This window comes from Montipora foliosa, chromosome 2 (assembly GCF_036669935.1).
Source record: "Montipora foliosa isolate CH-2021 chromosome 2, ASM3666993v2, whole genome shotgun sequence".
NCBI classification, from domain to species: Eukaryota; Metazoa; Cnidaria; class Anthozoa; order Scleractinia; family Acroporidae; genus Montipora; species Montipora foliosa.
Genome location: NC_090870.1, coordinates 54,466,255 through 54,487,050, shown reverse-complemented (window position 1 = coordinate 54,487,050; position 20,796 = coordinate 54,466,255). Strand labels below are relative to the sequence as shown.

Here is a 20,796-nt window from a genome sequence, read left to right as displayed (position 1 = left end):
AAGTTCAAAAGGAGTCGAGGAGAGACTTTCGCCGACAAATTTAGTTTTCGTGTGTCCAAACCTTTTTATTCTTTAACTGTAGTTCTCAGCAATCAATGTTTTTAGGTTTAATTGAAGTGTGTAAGCTTAATTTTGAATTCTGTCCTGTTGCAGTCCCTCACCAAAGAACAAGCTGATTTCTGCATTGATCGCATGAATCCGTATGTAGACGACAAGGGCCGAGAAGTTCCGGGAGCCTACGACTACAAAACCTTCTGCGAGGAGCTGTTCTCTTCTAATTAAATTAAGTGTGGGGTAACAAAAGAGATTGGTTGGTTGGTGTTTTCTCAATGGAAACCTAAAATACCTCACGGAATATTTTAATGGATTTAATAACCAGGACAGTACTGTGTTGATGTTCGCAGGTCGCGATGAACATGATCTGCTGCACACAAAACTTAGTATGTTAGAACAAAATTGGCATATCTGGTTTCGTACAAGTGATTGTTACCGTGGTAACATTTAGCCATCAGGCAAGCTTGAAAGTTCCATAATTTTAGCATTTGTTCGTTAACAACAACAGTTCTGGGCCCGTGCATGCTTTTAATACCGTTAGGAATACTGAGTTTCCTTGTGCGTCGGTTCATTTTTTTGTTGGACCATTCGGTCTAGAAGTATAACTTACAATGAGGCATGCTTCATGCTGTTTAATTCCGTGGAGGCGTTTGGTGCAATGTAGGCGTGTTTTCTACCCGGTCTTCAGTTTTGTTTGAACTGGACAATAACATTGTGTTTTACTTGAATAAGTAATAAAAGTAACCAAGTACTTAATTCATGGCTGTTGTTTTTATTTTTGTTTGTGTGTGTGTGGGGTTTTTTTTTAACTTTGAAAAATGACCTTGGAAAGGAAAAAATCGCCGAGAGTTGCCAAATGGTCTACCTCACCTAAGATTCATTTCTATTGCCTTCGAAGAGGCTGTAAAGTCATCTGTCCAATGTCTGGTCTTGGGTCATTGCTTTTCTGTTAAAACCCTTTGACTCCTAGGAGTGATCTGTACGTTAATTCTCCTCACAATTTCAATGAAATGTTCGTCAGACAGGTATTGAGAATGAAGAACATTATCAGCTTAATAGGTGTGATCTTTGTCGGATGTAACACCAAATTCTCATAACTAGCCAATTAAGAAATCCATGGTACTAGTTAAGAGAATTGAACGTTTCGATCTTGGGAATGAAAGGGTCAATTACGAATTCTAAGGAACTTCTCAAAGAAAATAACAAGTCAGAGTTGGAGACTTTTCATGTTTTTGCGACGTTTGCCGTTCACGCACAATGCTAAATCTCAATGATAGCAATTGAAGAATTGACGTGACTGAGACCTTTGTGATATGCTTGAAAGGAACAGAGGTAAGCGTAAGAAAGGGAGCGTAAGAAGGGATCTCTTAAAATATGTTAGTGGACTGACATTTTTCTCCCACACTATACGCCAGGGACAGGCATCTGAAACCTTGTGACCAGTTGAAGCGACCGCGGGTCAAAGTAAAGTCTTCAGTTGCTTGCATCTCAAAAACGAACTCGGTGACACCCATTTTTTTTTTTCTGCAAAGTTTAAAAATTTTGTCCCGCGGATTCAGAACCACCTTAATCCTGTGATTTTTAATGTGGCTCTGATTCTGCGGTACAGAATTTTTTTTTAAACTTTGCCGAAAGTTTGATCTTCATAAAATTTCCAACAACTTTGCAAGTTGCAGTCTTCAAAATGAAGTATTCGCGCGGGAAACCTATGTGACCTCGGTCTACAGGACCCTACTTGATATAACAGCCACAAGAAGCACATGCCAGTTATCGCATGTCACTACGACGATAACAAAATTCGACTGGCTTTTATCCAATCTCCGTAATAGAGGTTTTGCACGGCAGCCATGTTGCATGGCAGGAACAATGAAAGTGTTTTGCATTAGAAAGAACATTTGTTCCCGTAGGAAAAAGAATCTATTGTTCCTGCCATACAACATGATTGCCGTCCAAAACCTCTATAGTATGCGCATTGATTTGCAACAAAGAGCCAGTCCTCAAAATAGGATATCCGTTGCGTTCACCCACCAAGCAGTGACCCTGGGCAACAAGGAGTAGCTGCCGGTGACAGCTACAAGCACGTGCTAGTTGCCACGTGCGACGATAACGAAATCAAACTTCATTTGCATTCTATAGGTCTTTATAGCAACACTTATGGCATTAATCGTAAGCATTCATTCGAAACGAGAGCCATTCCTCTAAGCAACACAATCTTTATATATAAGGTTTAAGACAACGTTTGAAATTACAACCATGATAAGCGGGAACATTTTTATAGCTAAAACAAATGTTTTCCAGAAAACCGTCCATGCTGAAAGCACTAAAAAAAAGCCAAACCACCTTATTGTGTACTTCTCAAAAAATGCCATTTAACAAAAGTCAATTCAAATTTGCCGTTCTTTTCGATTTTTGACCAAATAGAACTGAGATGGGAGACTCTCCAAGTCCTAGGTGGATCCCTCAACTATCTGGGTTTTTTTAATTGGTCGGTTAGTGTTTATTAAGTCCTCTGTCCATATCTTCTTAAGAGCGTTTGTTGGCTTTGTACCTCATATCGGGGGTACCATTTTTCTTTAAAGGGCCGCGTGCGGTGGACGACAGCCGAGTAGAAACAAACCCTTGCTTGTTTACAGCATAGCGCATGTCCGGTGTACCATTCTTTTTCAGGGGTCCACACGGAGAGCTGCATGGCGCGGGACTACTGGCATACAACTGCTTGTTGACCTTAAAGCGCATGTCAGGAGTGCCATCTTTCTTCTTAGGTCCAGCATTGATTCCAAAGCGGTAGGGAACCTCGCGAGGTAAACATCCTGCGCCAGGGAGTGTCCGGTTAAATTCCCCACTTGGATAGGAACACGCGACGACGGCTTCTCTGTTGATTCTATAACGCATGTCTAAAGTTCCATCCTTTTTCGATGGACCCAATCTCTGTCTGACAACAGGGGAAAAACCAGATTCGGCTCTTTTCGCTTTGCCGCTAAACGCATCTTTGTTAACCTTGTATCGCATGTCTGGGTTTCCCTTTTTCGTCAATGGACCCGCATGGAGCATCTCTACCCTGTTTTCCCTTATCCTTGCATCTGGACTTCCGTTTTTGTTTTTTCCGTCTTCCAAATACAGTTGACGGTTTTCTCGACATCGCATATCTGGTTGGCCATCTTTGCGTAGTAGTCTTTTCCCTGGTTGATTCTTACTACTCAGAGGGGGCTGAGGCCAAGTTTGGTAGTCTGGTGCTGATACTGAAGATAGCCCGTCGCAATCGTTAAGAAACTGAGGCTCTGGTGAATATCGGGATGCGTCATCTGAACGATCTTCGATGTATTCGTACGGCTCATCCATAGTGCTGCCTTCTCTGTTGTTTCTCGTCACCCCTTTGTTTGGTCTCCAGTTGATTTCTCTGGCCTGCTGTTCGTTGAAACTCAGACTGCAATCTTGTTCAAAGGACTCCGAAACTGAAGAATTTGTTAGAAGTGCAGTGCTCTCCGACTGCTGACGAGAGTACGAGGATGTCGCGTCAGCAAAGGCTTGTGCAACGTCTTCCTCTTCCTCCTCGTCTTCGTCGTCATCAGTTTCCTCCTCACCAACCGTTGAAGTTGTTAAGGATGTTTTCGTGCTGGTCGCAGCTGGGGCCAACTTCAGTCGAGCTCTTTGGAGTTCTTGAAAACATCGAGAACACTTTCCAATGCGGTCGTCGCTTTCCACTGCCTGTAAGAAATCCATGCTCGTGTGGTCCAAACGAATACATGGCAATAATTCGCATATGAATGGCAAACGGGAAGCCTCGTCATTCTCTATCCAACTCATGATAGCATAAAATACATCTTCTTCACTCTCAACACCGAGTGCTTCGTTCTCGATGATTTCCTTCAGATCTTCAAACAGCAATGAATTTAACTCATTCTCTTTTTGCAAATCGCTAAAATTTCGGACAATATAGCTCATCACAGCCTTTTCCAGCTTTTTTGCGTACTCAGAAGCCAATTCTCGTGCTAGGGCCAAGATGCCAACCACGTCAAAGGTATCAAGTCTTTTCATCAGCCAATCACAACAGGTTCTCGCAAGAGCAGGCAATTGGTATATGCATGCAGCTCTGAGTAAGCTACCTATATTCTGAGCGTTCAGTGTGATTTCCGCACAGTAAATGTATTCCACAAAATCATGGAGTGAACCAGGCGAGATTTCCAGGCGAATGCTCTTGCTATCACCAGAAGAAGATCTTCCGTCACCTAAAACTTCCATAAGGATGGGCGAAGCAGCCGCGATGAGTGCTCCGTGTACTTCACATTGCGTTTCACCATTGTTGTCTTCCAAAAGGGTCGTGGTGAGTTCCTTATCGCAAAACATCTCAAACAATTTACAAAGCACAGCTTCGTGATCGTGAAACACAACTTCAAGGGAGCCGCTCTTTTCCTGCACATTTTTGCACTGCTCACACGTGTCTCGCAGAAAGTCGATATCGTACTTCACTGCAAAGTTGTAAAGATCCTCGAGATCAAGGGCTTCCCTGTCCACTGTGATTTTAGACTGGTAAATAAAACACCTAAAAAACTTAAGAAGCTCCTTCGTCATCTCGTTAAGCACAATCGGTTCCTGTGAAAGCTTGGTAGCCCTCTTAAGGAGAAGATTTTTCACAACGGGGCTGCAGGACGCGAGCAGCATGCAATGGAACTTTTTGGAGTACTTTCTTGTGTGAGTGCACACTTCTATATCTGTGAGTAGTTCTTCGTTTGCTTGCATAGCAGCTAGGTTTTCCATCAAACACTTTGCATGATCCTCTTTATGAAAGACGTAAGTAGTTTCATCTTCGCCTTCCTCTTCCTCCTCATGAACAGCCGCATCCAAGAGACAGTAATTTGAAGGCATCCTAAAATAACATGACGATATTCATGAGAAGGTGAAGAAACTGACTGGGTTTTTTTTCATGCTGCGTGACAAGGCAAAGAGGTGGTGTCGAATCCTTTCAAGCCTACGTTTGTTTCAACTTCCTTTGCAACCTCCCAAATTGCTGAGTTCTTTGCAATATTTTCCTATTTCTTTCCTAGCATAATTGGAAACTTTAGCATTTTCAGTTAAACTGACGGAACCTCGCTAAGTACTTTCTTTGAAGAAAGTGAAATGAATAATTAGGTATCTTGTGTCCCACATGAATAAGTTATTAAGTTCTTCCGGTTTTGTAGAATCTCTCTATCTTATCGTTCATATCGCAAATTAATAATTTTTCGCGCACAGATCAATCGCAGAAAGTCTAAAAATGATTTAACTCTGAAGAAGTTTCAACTGAATCAACAAATGAAAGCGCGTTAAAAGTTGATTTACTTCCATTGCTGTTAAAATAATCTTAAAGAACATCGTAACCAGAGGTCTGTCCTCTATTACATTATACAGGATCTTGAAAGACCGCTTTGAACATCATTTAAGACCCTTTTCTTTAGGGCATTTTAAGTAAGACAAAATTCAGGTACGAAACGGTTTAGCCAAAGAACAAGTGCAAACTACTTCAGTTGCTCTGACCTCAGTTTGCCTTCTACTACGCCACGTGTTGAGGCGGAAGCACTAGTTATCGTTATACTGCGAGTTTAAAATGATTTTAAAACATTAAATTTCATATATTTGAACTTCAGAATGGACATGAAACTTCAGAAAGATAATAGCAGTCACAAAAGCAACTTTGGAAGTTGCAAGCAAGCCTTGAAAAATAACAACGAATTGCGCTCCTTCCAATCCCGTCCAAGTCATTTCACTTTGCGTCTCTGAACATTACACAGTGGCTAAAACAAAACTGTCCCAATTTTATTTGTATTTACTTACTTTGCTGAGCGGCTTTCTCCTCTTTAACTGGCAAGGTAACTTCAGCCAAAATTTGACTTGCGAGCGTGTGTTTGAGTGAGATCTATCAAGCAAAGAGAAATTCTCTTTAGTATCGGCTATAGTTCAATGACCTATAGTTTCACTTTTCAACGTCATCTCTGACGTCCTCGGGTTTTCCCCTATGTAATCTTCTTAATTTAAACTTTTGAACTTCCAAAGTTCCGCATGAAGAATTTATCCGGACGAAGAAAAGAGAAATCTCATTTGCTCGTAATTTCTTCATCCCTCTCCGATTTACTGCCGCTAGCCCTATAGTTTGCTGAGAATAAGTGCGTGAGAAACCGTTTGCTTCATTCGGCAGCAATTTCAGCAACTGGCGGGCTGGCGCGGTAGCCGAGATCTCGGTTCTTGGGTTGGAAATTTTTGCCACGATTGGACGTGCACAGTGTTTTTTTTTTTCATTGTTTGATGAAAGGGACAGTGATTGAGACAGTATTTGAAATACTTTGCCTTTATAGCTAGGAGAAAGTAATAATTAAGTAAAACGAAGTTTCTTGAAATAATAAAAGTGAGAAAAAGTGGTAGATTTCGCTCCTAAATGGTCGCGCGACCTCTTTTCGTCCAAATTCCCCAAGTGCATATATGACCTAATCGACCTTGCCCGGCAAACGGGCTCATATTTATGAAGGGACCATCAGAGCTGGTGGAACCCAAATAAGCTGCTGTCTTAGTAATTAAGTGGTGTTAGGAGGCTAGAAGGGACCTTCCACAGGTCACAACGACCAGGTTTCTTATGGAAAAAGTTACAACATTGTCAATCCTGTCCGTAGGGGAACGATTGAGGTTGGTTGAACATCGGTCACGCGGCAGTTCGCGGGTTCGAGCCTCGGCCGGATCAACACTTAGGATCTTAAAATAACTGAGGAGAAAGTGCCGCCTTTGTAATTTCATCTGCAAATGGTTAGACTTTCAAGTCTTCTCGGATAAGGACTATATTCTCGGTTTCACATGACGTCACGGCCGGTCATGTTGGAGCCCCTAAACAAAGAAACGGCGGCCATGTTGGAGCCCCGACCAAATCCTCCCGGAATTTAACTCTATTATTATGCAAACGTCTTCTTTTGTTTTCGTTGAAAAACATGGCTGATGATCACGTGAGTGAAAACCAACAATACCGTAGGCCCCATCTTACAAATATCTTTTATGTTCATAAGGTCCCTGTGGGACGTCAAAGAATCCATACACTATTCGAGAATAGGCCTTGGCGGATTGTGCTTGCATCATTTTTGGCATAATTGGAGCAAAAAAGCATAATTTGTTAAAGAGCATTGCCAAGGAATAATTAGCAAATTTTAGCACTTTTGGAGCATAAATTCATAAAATTTAGTAAATATGGTGTATTTTCTACAGAAATAAATTTAAATTTAGGTGGTGCGTTCTTGCCATGCGTGTTTTAGCTATGCTAATAGTAGTATTGAGTTTAGTTACTGGGCTCTTTTGGCGAATTCTGCGTGCGCGTTAACTTTTGGTGGAGTCTGGTACTCTATTTTCCCATCCGGCTTCACGTGGGGATTGTGTAAGCTAGCACAACTGCCATACGACTCCAACAGTTGGTGTCGTTCAGTTGCGCGCCTATATGTACAGAATCCACGTCATTTTTTGCGAGGATAATTTCGGAAATCAGGAGCATAATTTAGGGATTCTGGCATAATTTTGGCATAATTTGGCAAAATTTGAGCACTGCTAGTCGCATAATATGCCACTTTTTATAGGAGCAGAATCCGCCAAGGCCTATTCCAGAAGAGTAGGGGTCTTGCATGAAGTCCCCGGTGTTGTGGCTGTCCTGTTCTCTCCAGCAGAAGTGACCGGCTTGGCCGTGATGTCTCTTAAAAGGCTTGTGATGTATGGGGCCACCTAAGCAGAAACAGCCATAAGTTAAAAAGCGACTTTGCCGAGTGCTGGAATATGTAGATGTAGATGTTATACTTGTAATTGTTCCTATGGTAACGGTATTGCGATGTTCAATGCAAAAATTCGGCAGAATGCGAAGAAACGACTGTTTCTTGTATACAAAATAGCGGGGTAGGTTACCTAGCTTAGTTACCACATCCAACAAAAATAATAGTTCATTTCTGTTTCGCCATTTTTACTAGCTCACATTTTCGTTTCCGATCATCCGTGAGTGTGTGCGTGTGGCTTTCGCGCGCGCGCGCGCTCAGCTGAAAGCTTGCAATTTTATACCCATAATGCAAATGATATCCAAAATGGCTGATCGAATGTCATCTTGGTTGTGTTGATGTTTTGCCCTTACGTCCACAGCCTGTGAAATGCCGCTTTTTAAGGCAAAAAAAGTTAGTAAAGATGAAACTAAGAAACGCCTCGAACGATGCTTAGTCGTGGTAAGTATAAATACACGCCGAAGTTCGTTGGAATGAAGTTAGATCTAGAGTGTTGTCAAGTGAAATTTTAGAATCGAGTATTCCGTTCTTCCGCATCCACCATCGCTTGCCAGTTTCCGCTCGAAACATGGCTTACCGTCGTTGTCATTTCTTGAATTGTTTCACTGGTTATTTATCTATCTTAAGGAATCCGTAAAAGCTTCCTAATAAACGTACAAACAAACACTATTGAATTTTGGGGCGACTTCGAAAACGTTTAGACTCGCAATTTTATCAGCCTTTACCTTAAAGTTTTATATTTTACTTTAATTGGCGAAATGTACATAAGCTTAAGCATATGTATTAAGCTTAAGAGAAGTTGACATTTTCAGAATGTTCCTTCTGCATGATCGCTTTTCATGTTCCAGTTCCCTTGATTTGAAGCTTTGATCTTTCACTGAAAAGTGTACGTTTCTCGCCAAAGTAGTTCACGCAATTTTGTGAGGTCATCTGATGATGAATTACTTTTAATTGCGATGAACCTTACAAGCGATCCTTTATTTTTGTTGATAAGAAACTATCGTCGTTTAAATATTCTGATGTAAATATACCTGTCAAATGTCAAATCTTGATTTTTTTACACTTGGCTTGAGTCAAATTTACCATTTTATCCAAAGATGCAAATTAATTTGGAATTTAAGGAACTCAAAAACATATGGCCATGATTATTTTTCAATGTAGCAATGGTCGATTGAAGAAATGCCGCTTAAGGTGGCTTACTAAGGTTTTCTGAAGAACAAGGTGAAGATTTTGAAATTTGTGAAATTAAGTCACTACAATCAATATAAAATGTAATTTTATGTAACAAAAAAATGCAAATAGGGGTAAAATATGCTAAATATAGTGACTGAGCTCCTCGAGGGGGGACTGGAAACTAGACATTTCAAAGGCCTTTTTCTCAAAAACTAGCAGTACCACCCCATCGTAAAATTTCCGGATTTCCTTAGCGAGAAAAAATAATCATGTATAGCAATAGTTAAATCTGTCAGACAGGTTTTTCACAGATGGCAAAAACATCAATTTTCATCTATTTTGATAATAACTGAAAAGCTGTCGATCTGATAGATCTTTTAGAAAAAATGTTGATGGTTTCATCTTTATATTTTTTACTAATTCCCAAAATTTTAATACTGGTCGTATGGCTAGTTTTTGAGAAAATGTCTAGTTTCCAGTCCCCTCTCCTGGAGCTTGGTCACTACGTTCAGTATTTTCCCCTGATTTGCGTTTATTTGTTAGGTAAAATTACATTTTACATGAATAATTTTTTGCAGTGACTTCAGAAGAGACATCCTGTTGCTTTAATTTCACAGATTTCAAAATCTTGATCTTTTTCTTCAGAAAACTGTAATAAGCCACCTTATTAAGTTCCGGGAGCGTACGACTACAAAACCTTCTGCGAGGAGCTGTTCTCTTCTAATTAAATTAAGTGTGGGGTAACAAAAGAGATTGGTTGGTTGGTGTTTTCTCAATGGAAACCTAAAATACCTCACGGAATATTTTAATGGATTTAATAACCAGGACAATACTGTGTTGATGTTCGCAGGTCGCGATGAACATGATCTGCTGCACACAAAACTTAGTATGTTAGAACAAAATTGGCATATCTGGTTTCGTACAAGTGATTGTTACCGTGGTAACATTTAGCCATCAGGCAAGCTTGAAAGTTCCATAATTTTAGCATTTGTTCGTTAACAACAACAGTTCTGGGCCCGTGCATGCTTTTAATACCATTAGTAATACTGAGTTTCCTTGTGCGTCAGTTCATTTTTTTGTTGGACCATTCGGTCTAGAAGTATAACTTACAATGAGGCATGCTTCATGCTGGTTAATTCCGCGGAGGCGTTTGGTGCAATGTAGGCGTGTTTTCTACCCGGTCTTCAGTTTTGTTTGAACTGGACAATAACATTGTGTTTTACTTGAATAAGTAATAAAAGTAACCAAGTACTTAATTCATGGCTGTTGTTTTTATTTTTGTTTGTGTGTGTGTAGGGTTTTTTTTAACTTTGAAAAATGACCTTGGAAAGGAAAAAATCGCCGAGAGTTGCCAAATGGTCTACCTCACCTAAGATTCATTTCTATTGCCTTCGAAGAGGCTGTAAAGTCATCTGTCCAATGTCTGATCTTGGGTCATTGCTTTTCTGTTAAAACCCTTTGACTCCTAGGAGTGATCTGTACGTTAATTCTCCTCACAATTTCAATGAAATGTTTGTCAGACAGGTATTGAGATTGAAGAACGTTATCAGCTTAATAGGTGTGATCTTTGTCGGATATAACACCAAATTCTCATAACTACTCAATTAAGAAATCCATGGTACTAGTTAAGAGAATTGAACGTTTCGATCTTGGGAATGAAAGGGTCAATTACGAATTCTAAGGAACTTCTCAAAGAAAATAACAAGTCAGAGTTGGAGACTTTTCATGTTTTTGCGACGTTTGCCGTTCACGCACAATGCTAAATCTCAATGATAGCAATTGAAGAATTGACGCGACTGAGACCTTTGTGATATGCTTGAAAGGAACAGAGGTAAGCGTAAGAAAGGGAGCGTAAGAAGGGATCTCTTAAAATATGTTAGTGGACTGACATTTTTCTCCCACACTGTACGCCAGGGACAGGCATCTGAAACCTTGCGACCAGTTGAAGCGACCGCGGGTCAAAGTAAAGTCTTTGGTTTCTTGTATCTCAAAAACGAACTCGGTGACTCCCATTTTTTTATATTTCTGCGACGTTTGAAGAATTCTGTCCCGCGGATTCAGAGCCACCTTAATGCTGTGATTTTTAATGTGGCTCTGATTCTGCGGTACAGAATTTTTTTTAAACTTTGCCGAAAGTTTGGTCTTCGTAAAATTTCCAACAACTTTGCAAGTTGCAGTCTTCAAAATGAAGTATTCGCGCGGGAAACCTTTATGACCTCGGTCTACAGGACCCTACTTGATATAACAGCCACAAGAAGCACATGCCAGTTATCGCATGTCACTACGACGATAACAAAATTCGACTGGCTTTTATCCAATCTCCGTAATAGAGGTTTTGCACGGCAGTCATGTTGCATGGCAGTAACAATGAAAGTGTTTTGCATTAGAAAGAACATTTGATCTCACAGGAAAAAGAATCTGTTGTTCCTGTCATACAACATGATTGCCGTGCAAAACCTCTATAGTATGCGCATTGATTTGCAACAAAGAGCCAGTCCTCAAAATAGGATATCCGTGGCGTTCACCCACCAAGCAGTGAGCCTGCGCAACAAGGAGTAGCTGCAGGTGACAGTTACAAGCACGTGCTAGTTGCCACGTGCGACGATAACGAAATCAAACTTCATTTGCATTTTATAGGTCTTTACAGCAACAATTAGGGCCGATTTACACGGTACGATTTTCGTCGCATGCGACAAGCTCACGACAGGCCTACGACATGACTTACGATTGCCGCAGCGTTTTAAAACATGTTTTAAAATGCTACGACATTTTTTCTGACGTACACAACAATCATAAATTATGTCGTGGTCCTGTCGTAAGCCGTTGTTGCATGCGACAAAAATCGTTCCGTGTAAATCGGCCCTTATGGCATAAATCGTAAGCATTCATTCGAAACGAGAGCCATTCCTCTAAGCAACACAATCTTTATATATAAGGTTTAAGACAACGTTTGAAATTACAACCATGATAAGCGGGAACATTTTTATAGACCAAACAAATGTTTTCCAGAAAACCGTCCATGCTGAAAACACTAAGAAAAAGCCAAACCATCTTATTGTGTACTTCGCAAAAAATGCCATTTAACAAAAGTCATTTTCAAATTTGCCGTTCTTTTCGATTTTTGACCAAATAGAACTGAGATGGGAGACTCTCCAAGTCCTAGGTGGATCCCTCAACTATCTGGGTTTTTTTAATTGGTCGGTTAGCGTTTATTAAGTCCTCTGTCCGTATCTTCTTAAGAGCGTTTGTTGGCTTTGTACCTCATATCAGGGGTACCATTTTTCTTTAAAGGGCCGCGTGCGGTGGACGACAGCCGAGTAGAAACAAACCCTTGCTTGTTTACAGCATAGCGCATGTCCGGTGTACCATTCTTTTTCAGGGGTCCACGCGGAGAGCTGCATGGCGCTGGACTACTGGCATACAACTGCTTGTTGACCTTAAAGCGCATGTCAGGAGTGCCATCTTTCTTCTTAGGTCCAGCATTGATTCCAAAGCAGTAGGGAACCTCGCGAGGTAAACATCCTGCGCCAGGGAGTGTCCGGTTAAATTCCCCACTTGGATAGGAACACGCGACGACGGCTTCTCTGTTGATTTTATAACGCATGTCTAAAGTTCCATCCTTTTTCGATGGACCCAATCTCTGTCTGACAACAGGGGAAAAACCAGATTCGGCTCTTTTCGCTTTGCCGCCAAACGCATCTTTGTTAACCTTGTATCGCATGTCTGGGTTTCCCTTTTTCGTCAATGGACCCGCATGGAGCATCTCTACCCTGTTTTCCCTTATCCTTGCATCTGGACTTCCGTTTTTGTTTTTTCCGTCTTCCAAATACAGTTGACGGTTTTCTCGACATCGCATATCTGGTTGGCCATCTTTGCGTAGTAGTCTTTTTCCTGGTTGATTCTCACTACTCGGAGGGGGCTGAGGCCAAGTTTGGTAGTCTGGTGCTGATACTGAAGATAGCCCGTCGCAATCGTTAAGAAATTGAGGCTCTGGTGAATATCGGGATGCGTCATCTGAACGATCTTCGATGTATTCGTACGGCTCATCCATAGTGCTGCCTTCTCTGTTGTTTCTCGTCACCCCTTTGTTTGGTCTCCATTTGATTTCTCTAGCCTGCTGTTCGTTGAAACTCAGACTGCAATCTTGTTCAAAGGACTCCGAAACTGAAGAATTTGTTAGAAGTGCAGTGCTCTCCGACTGCTGACGAGAGTACGAGGATGTCGCGTCAGCAAAGGCTTGTGCAACGTCTTCCTCTTCCTCCTCGTCTTCGTCGTCATCAGTTTCCTCCTCACCAACCGTTGAAGTTGTTAAGGATGTTTTCGTGCTGGTCGCAGCTGGGGCCAACTTCAGTCGAGCTCTTTGGAGTTCTTGAAAACATCGAGAACACTTTCCAATGCGGTCGTCGCTTTCCACTGCCTGTAAGAAATCCATGCTCGTGTGCTCGAAACGAATACATGGCAATAATTCGCATATGAATGGCAAACGGGAAGACTCGTCATCTTCTATCCAACTCATGATAGCATAAAATACATCTTCTTCACTCTCAACACCGAGTGCTTCGTTCGCGATGATATCCTTCAGATCTTCAAACAGCAATGAATTTAACTCATTCTCTTTTTGCAAATCACTAAAATTTCGGACAATATAGCTCATCACAGCCTTTTCTAGCTTTTTTGCGTACTCAGAGGCCAATTCTCGTGCTAGGGCCAAGATACCAACCACATCAAAGGTATCAAGTCTTTCCATCAGCCAATCGCAACAGGTTCTCGCAAGAGCAGGCAATTGGTATATGCATGCAGCTCTGAGTAAGCTACCTATATTCTGAGCGTTCAGTGTGATTTCCGCACAGTAAATGTATTCCACAAAATCATGGAGTGAACCAGGCGAGATTTCCAGGCGAATGCTCTTGCTATCACCAGAAGAAGATCTTCCGTCTCCTAAAACTTCCATAAGGATGGGCGAAGCTGCCGCGATGAGTGCTCCGTGTACTTCGCATTGCGTTTCACCATTGTTGTCTTCCAAAAGGGTCGTGGTGAATTCCTTATCGCAAAACATCTCATACAATTTACAAAGCACAGCTTCGTGATCGTGAAACACAACTTCAAGGGAGCCGCTCTTTTCCTGCACATTTTTGCACTGCTCACACGTGTCTCGCAGAAAGTCGATATCGTACTTCACTGCAAAGTTGTAAAGATCCTCGAAATCAAGGGCTTCCCTGTCCACTGTGATTTTAGACTGGTAAATAAAACACCTAAAAAACGTAAGAAGCTCCTTCGTCATCTCGTTAAGCACAATTGGTTCCTGTGAAAGCTTGGTAGCCCTCTTAAGGAGAAGATTTTTCACAACGGGGCTGCAGGACGCGAGCAGCATGCAATGGAACTTTTTGGAGTACTTTCTTGAGTGAGTGCACACTTCTATATCTGTGAGTAGTTCTTCGTTTGCTTGCATAGCAGCTAGGTTTTCCATCAAACACTTTGCATGATCCTCTTTATGAAAGACGTAAGTAGTTTCATCTTCGCCTTCCTCTTCATGAACAGCCGCATCCAAGAGACAGTAATTTGAAGGCATCCTAAAATAACATGACGATATTCATGAGAAGGTGAAGAAACTGACTGGGTTTTTTTTTCATGCTGCGTGACAAAGCGTGACAAGGCAAAGAGGTGGTGTCGAATCCTTTCAAGCCTACGTTTGTTTCAACTTCCTTTGCAACCTCCCAAATTGCTGAGTTCTTTGCAATATTTTCCTATTTCTTTCCTAGCATAATTGGAAACTTTAGCATTTTCAGTTAAACTGACGGAACCTCGCTAAGTACTTTCTTTGAAGAAAGTGAAATGAATAATTAGGTATCTTGTGTCCCACATGAATAAGTTATTAAGTTCTTCCGGTTTTGTAGAATCTCTCTATCTTATCGTTCATATCGCAAATTAATAATTTTTCGCGCACAGATCAATCGCAGAAAGTCTAAAAATGATTTAACTCTGAAGAAGTTTCAACTGAATCAACAAATGAAAGCGCGTTAAAAGTTGATTTACTTCCATTGCTGTTAAAATAATCTTAAAGAACATCGTAACCAGAGGTCTGTCCTCTATTATATTATACAGGATCTTGAAAGACCGCTTTGAACATCATTTAAGACCCTTTTCTTTAGGGCATTTTAAGTAAGACAAAATTCAGGTACGAAACGGTTTAGCCAAAGAACAAGTGCAAACTACTTCAGTTGCTCTGACCTCAGTTTGCCTTCTACTACGCCACGTGTTGAGGCGGAAGCACTAGTTATCGTTATACTGCGAGTTTAAAATGATTTTAAAACATTAAATTTCATATATTTGAACTTCAGAATGGACATGAAACTTCAGAAAGATAATAGCAGTCACAAAAGCAACTTTGGAAGTTGCAAGCAAGCCTTGAAAAATAACAACGAATTGCGCTCCTTCCAATCCCGTCCAAGTCATTTCACTTTGCGTCTCTGAACATTACACAGTGGCTAAAACAAAACTGTCCCAATTTTATTTGTATTTACTTACTTTGCTGAGCGGCTTTCTCCTCTTTAACTGGCAAGGTAACTTCAGCCAAAATTTGACTTGCGAGCGTGTGTTTGAGTGAGATCTATCAAGCAAAGAGAAATTCTCTTTAGTATCGGCTATAGTTCAATGACCTATAGTTTCACTTTTCAACGTCATCTCTGACTTCCTCGGGTTTTCCCCTATGTAATTTTCTTAATTTAAACTTTTGAACTTCCAAAGTTCCGCATGAAGAATTTATCCGGACGAAGAAAAGAGAAATCTCATTTGCTCGTAATTTCTTCATCCCTCTCCGATTTACTGCCGCTAGCCCTATAGTTTGCTGAGAATAAGTGCGTGAGAAACCGTTTGCTTCATTCGGCAGCAATTTCAGCAACTGGCGGGCTGGCGCGGTAGCCGAGATCTCGGTTCTTGGGTTGGAAATTTTTGCCACGATTGGACGTGCACAGTGTTTTTTTTTCATTCTTTGATGAAAGGGACAGTGATTGAGACAGTATTTGAATACTTTGCCTTTATAGCTAGGAGAAACTAATAATTAAGTAAAACGAAGTTTCTTGAAATAATAAAAGTGAGAAAAAGTGGTAGATTTCGCTCCTAAATGGTCGCGCGACCTCTTTTCGTCCAAATTTCCCAAGTGCATATATGACCCAACCGACCTTGCCCGGCAAACGGGCTCATATTTATGAAGGGACCATCAGAGCTGGCGGAACCAAAATAAGCTGCTGTCTTAGTAATTAAGTGGTGTTAGGAGGCTAGAAGGGACCTTCCACAGGTAACAACGACCAGGTTTCTTATTGAAAAAGTTACAACATTGTCAATCCTGTCCGTAGGGGAACGATTGAGGTTGGTTGAACATCGGTCACGCGGCAGTTCGCGGGTTCGAGCCTCGGCCGGATCAACACTTAGGATCTTAAAATAACTGAGGAGAAAGTGCTGCCTTTGTAATTTCATCTGCAAATGGTTAGACTTTCAAGTCTTCTCGGATAAGGACTATATTCTCGGTTTTCACATGACGTCACGGCCGGCCATGTTGGAGCCCCTAAATAAAGAAACGGCGGCCATGTTGGAGCCCTGACCAAATCCTCCGGGAATTTAACTCTATTATTATGCAAACGTCTTCTTTTGTTTTCGTTGAAAAACATGGCTGATGATCACGTGAGTGAAAACCAACGATACCGCAGGCCCCATCTTACAAATATCTTTTATGTTCATAAGGTTCCTGTGGGACGTCAAAGAACCCATACACTATTCGAGAATAGGCCTTGGCGGATTGTGCTTGCATCATTTTTGGCATAATTGGAGCAAAAAAGCATAATTTTTTAAACGAGCACTGCCACAGCATAATTAGCAAATTTTAGCACTTTTGGAGCATAAATTCATAAAATTTAGTAAATATGGTGTATTTTCTACAGAAATAAATTAAATTTAGGTGGTGCGTTCTTGCAATGCGTGTTTTAGCTATGCTAATAGTAGTATTGAGTTTAGTTACTGGGCTCTTTTGGCGAATTCTGCGTGCGCGTTAACTTTTGTTGGAGTCTGGTACTCTATTTTCCCATCCGGCTTCACGTGGGGATTGTGTAAGCTAGCACAACTGCCATACGACTACAACATTTGGTGTCGTTCAGTTGCGCGCCTATATGTATAGAATCCTCGTCATTTTTTGCGAGGATAATTTCGGAAATCAGAAGCATAATTTAGGGATTCTGGCATAATTTTAGCATAATTTGGCAAAATTTGAGCACTGCTAGTCGCATAGTATGCCACTTTTTATAGGAGCAGAATCCGCCAAGGCCTATTCCAGAAGAGTAGGGGTCTTGCATGAAGTCTCCGGTGTTGTGGCTGTCCTGTTCTCTCCAGCAGAAGTGGCCGGCTTGGCCGTGATGCCTCTTAAAAGGCTTGTGATGTACAGCCATAAGTTAAAAAGCGACTTTGCCGAGTGCTGGAATATGTAGATGTGGATGTTATACTTGTAATTGTTCCTATGGTAACGGTATTGTGATGTTCAATGCAAAAATTCGGTAGAATGCGAAGAAACGACTGTTTCTTGTAAACAAAATAGCGGGGTAGGTTACCTAGCTTAGTTACCACATCCAACAAAAATAATAATTCATTTTTGGTTCGCCATTTTTACTAGCTCACATTTTCGTTTCCGATCATCCGTGAGTGTGTGCGTGTGGCTTTCGCGCGCGCGCTCAGCTGAAAGCTTGCAATTTTGTACCCATAATGCAAATGATATCCAAAATGGCTGATCGAATGTCATCTTGGTTGTGTTGATGTTTTGCCCTTACGTCCACAGCCTGTGAAATGCCGCTTTTTAAGGCAAAAAAAGTTAGTAAAGATGAAACTAAGAAACGCCTCGAACGATGCTTAGTCGTGGTAAGTATAAATACACGCAGAAGTTCGTTGGAATGAAGTTTGAGTGTTGTCAAGTGAAATTTTAGAACCGAGTATTCCGTTCTTCCGCATCCACCATCGCTTGCCAGTTTCCGCTCGAAACATGGCTTACCGTCGTTGTCATTTCTTGAATTGTTTCACTGGTTATTTATCTATCTTAAGGAATCCGTAAAAGCTTCCTAACAAACGTACAAACAAACACTATTGAATTTTGGGGCGACTTCGAAAACATTTAGACTCATAATTTTAACAGCCTTTACCTTAAAGTTTTATATTTTACTTTAATTGGCGAAATGTACATAAGCTTAAGCATATTTATTAAGCTTAAGAGAAGTTGACATTTTCAGAATGTTCCTTCTGCATGATCGCTTTTCACGTTCCAGTTCCCTTGATTTGAAGCTTTGATCTTTCACTGAAAAGTGTACGTTTCTCGCCAAAGTAGTTCACGCAATTTTGTGAGGTCATCTGATGATGAATTACTTTTAATTGCGATGAACCTTACAAGGGATCCTTTATTTTTGTTGATAAGAAACTATCGTCGTTTAAATATTCTGATGTAAATATACCTGTCAAATGTCAAATCTTGATTTTTTTACACTTGGCTTGAGTCAAATTTACCATTTTATCCAAAGATGCAAATTAATTTTGAATTTAAGGAACTCAAAAACATATGGCCATGATTATTTTTCAAGGTAGCAATGGTCGATTGAAGAAATGCCACTTAAGGTGGCTTACTAAAGTTTTCTGAAGAACAAGGTGAAGATTTTGAAATTTGTGAAATTAAGTCACTACAATCAATATAAAATGTAATTTTATGTAACAAAAAAATGCAAATAGGGGGAAAATATGCTAAATATAGTGACTGATCGAGCTCCTCGAGGGGGGACTGGAAACTAGACATTTCAAAGGCCTTTTTCTCAAAAACTAGTGGTACCACCCCATCGTAAAATTTCCGGATTTCCTTAGCGAGAAAAAATAATCATGTATAGCAATAGTTAAATCTGTCAGACAGGTTTTTCACAGATGGCAAAAACATCAATTTTCATCTATTTTGATAATAACTGAAAAGCTGTCGATCTGATAGATCTTTTAGAAAAAATGTTGATGGTTTCATCTTTATATTTTTTACTAATTCCCAAAATTTTAATACTGGTCGTATGGCTAGTTTTTGAGAAAATGTCTAGTTTCCAGTCCCCTCTCCTGGAGCTTGGTCACTATGTTCAGTATTTTCCCCTGATTTGCGTTTATTTGTTAGGTAAAATTACATTTTACATGAATAATTTTTTGCAGTGACTTCAGAAGAGACATCCTGTTGCTTTAATTTCACAGATTTCAAAATCTTGATCTTTTTCTTCAGAAAACTGTAATAAGCCACGTTAAATCAAGAACTGTTCCTTTTTTGGTTCCATGTTCCATTATGCTGCTTTGTAGCAGTCAGAGAATTTTTAGTTGTTTAGTTTACATAAACCTTTGATACATCGTTATTTGCCTCTAGTATCGGATGCAGCCAATGTTTGGGCCTTAAGTAATAACTGAGATGGTGCATTCATAGTCTTTCTGTCTCGGAATATTATTATTAAAAACTGTAGGTTGAATTTGCACTGTTTAGGTGAATTATTGCAGGTAAGATTATATCTAGATTTTTGCAAACTCTGATGTTTTTTCTCAGTAGATCCACCTGTGTTCTGTCGAGAACTAGTAATGAGACCTATTATAAGAGTCCAAAAACAGCTACCACTGTCGTTGTCATTTTTTTGTCTACTCAGTACTGTTATTTATTTTATCATGTATTGTTATTGCTATCGATTGTTATTGTTCTTGCTCTTCTTCTTCTTCTCATTACTATTATTGTTACTATAATTGGTTATTCTCAATGTCATTTATTGTCTTGGCCATTGCCCTTGTTATTTATGGGGACATACTTACCCACTAGATTGGGGCTAGTGAAACTGTAAGTTAATGATTGAATCTTATCACAGCATAGCAATAAGCATTTACAGTCCCCATGTCAATCTTAATTAACCAGGCGAGGGAGTCTCCCGATCCAACCTTTGATTTGTCGAAATGTGGCGCAACAGAGGTGGGTACTTCGCTGTAATTATGTTATCAGCTGTAACTGTATCATTCAGTAAATTTTAAATTGCGATAAGTACATTTTTCAGACTTGATTTTTCCAGTTCTTGTGCACTCCAAATCTAGATGATGCTTTTGATGTCACATTAGTTTTTTAGTTACCAAGGCTTTAGCAGTCACTTTTATGATGGAACTTTGTATGATGGCCAAGAAATGCCTGCAAAGGAGACTTAAGTTTGTGCGACTCAATAAAAACTTGGGATATGTTGTAAAATTCTAGTATTTTGTTTTCCAAGATTTTTTTAATTATTAATCTTTAATATACCATTTTTTCTAACACACTGTCATTGCTTCTGATGTCAAAAAATTAATACAGTTCACTTGTGGTGACATGCCCGAATGGCATCGCGCAGAAAATGCAATGCAAGGTGGTAACTTACCTTTGAGGGGTACTGTACATGTAGTTACAATGCCTTGTTTTTTTTTATATTTTACTCACAATGCCTTGTGCATCAGGGATCAGATCCAGTTGTTGACAGATGAAATCACACAAGTCGTGACTTTATTTTAGATAGATATTGGCATCTTCATTAGTATTGCATTTCTTTGACATTTGCATAATATTTATTATTTTCCTCCTTAAGGTACCCAAAGGAGTGTACTCCTTGTGTAGAGTCCTTCAAAAGGAGGTACAGTATATGTGTTACCCCCCAAAGGTTTTCTTCGTTTAAAATCTTTGAAGTTCAAATGAGCAGTTTCTTTGATATAATCAATTCTGAGGATTCTTTGATGGAAGTTAGACGTAGCTGCCTTA

General features: G+C 40.2%; 4 protein-coding genes across 4 annotated transcripts in view; 2 read left to right on the top strand and 2 right to left on the bottom strand.

Moving 5' to 3' along the window:
* Window positions 1-810, top strand: part of LOC137993575 (spectrin alpha chain, non-erythrocytic 1-like) — a 38,285-nt gene extending 37,475 nt beyond the window's left edge. The window contains exon 61 of the mRNA XM_068839514.1: window positions 154-810. Coding sequence (XP_068695615.1) covers window positions 154-282 — 129 coding nt within the window. The 3' untranslated portion in view covers window positions 283-810. The remainder of the gene's footprint in view (window positions 1-153) is intronic.
* A 1,382-nt stretch (window positions 811-2,192) lies between these two features.
* Window positions 2,193-5,988, bottom strand: LOC137990968 (uncharacterized). The gene is made up of 2 exons (XM_068836090.1): window positions 5,863-5,988; window positions 2,193-4,918 (listed from the first exon to the last, which is right to left on the bottom strand). Exon 2 carries the CDS (start codon window positions 4,915-4,917, stop codon window positions 2,578-2,580), a length of 2,340 nt encoding a protein of 779 aa, XP_068692191.1. The 5' UTR covers window position 4,918; window positions 5,863-5,988; the 3' UTR covers window positions 2,193-2,577.
* A 5,912-nt stretch (window positions 5,989-11,900) lies between these two features.
* On the bottom strand, window positions 11,901-15,643 carry LOC137990967 (uncharacterized). Its single transcript, XM_068836088.1, has 2 exons — window positions 15,519-15,643; window positions 11,901-14,563 (listed from the first exon to the last, which is right to left on the bottom strand). The coding sequence occupies exon 2, from the start codon at window positions 14,560-14,562 to the stop codon at window positions 12,229-12,231; it is 2,334 nt and encodes a 777-aa protein (XP_068692189.1). The 5' UTR covers window position 14,563; window positions 15,519-15,643; the 3' UTR covers window positions 11,901-12,228.
* Window positions 15,644-17,733: 2,090 nt separating this feature from the next.
* Window positions 17,734-20,796, top strand: part of LOC137993574 (E3 ubiquitin-protein ligase LRSAM1-like) — a 29,755-nt gene continuing 26,692 nt past the window's right edge. Inside the window, exons 1-3 of the mRNA XM_068839513.1 lie at window positions 17,734-17,891; window positions 19,936-19,989; window positions 20,627-20,671. Of these exons, the coding sequence (XP_068695614.1) occupies window positions 17,820-17,891; window positions 19,936-19,989; window positions 20,627-20,671 (171 nt within the window). The 5' untranslated portion in view covers window positions 17,734-17,819. The remainder of the gene's footprint in view (window positions 17,892-19,935; window positions 19,990-20,626; window positions 20,672-20,796) is intronic.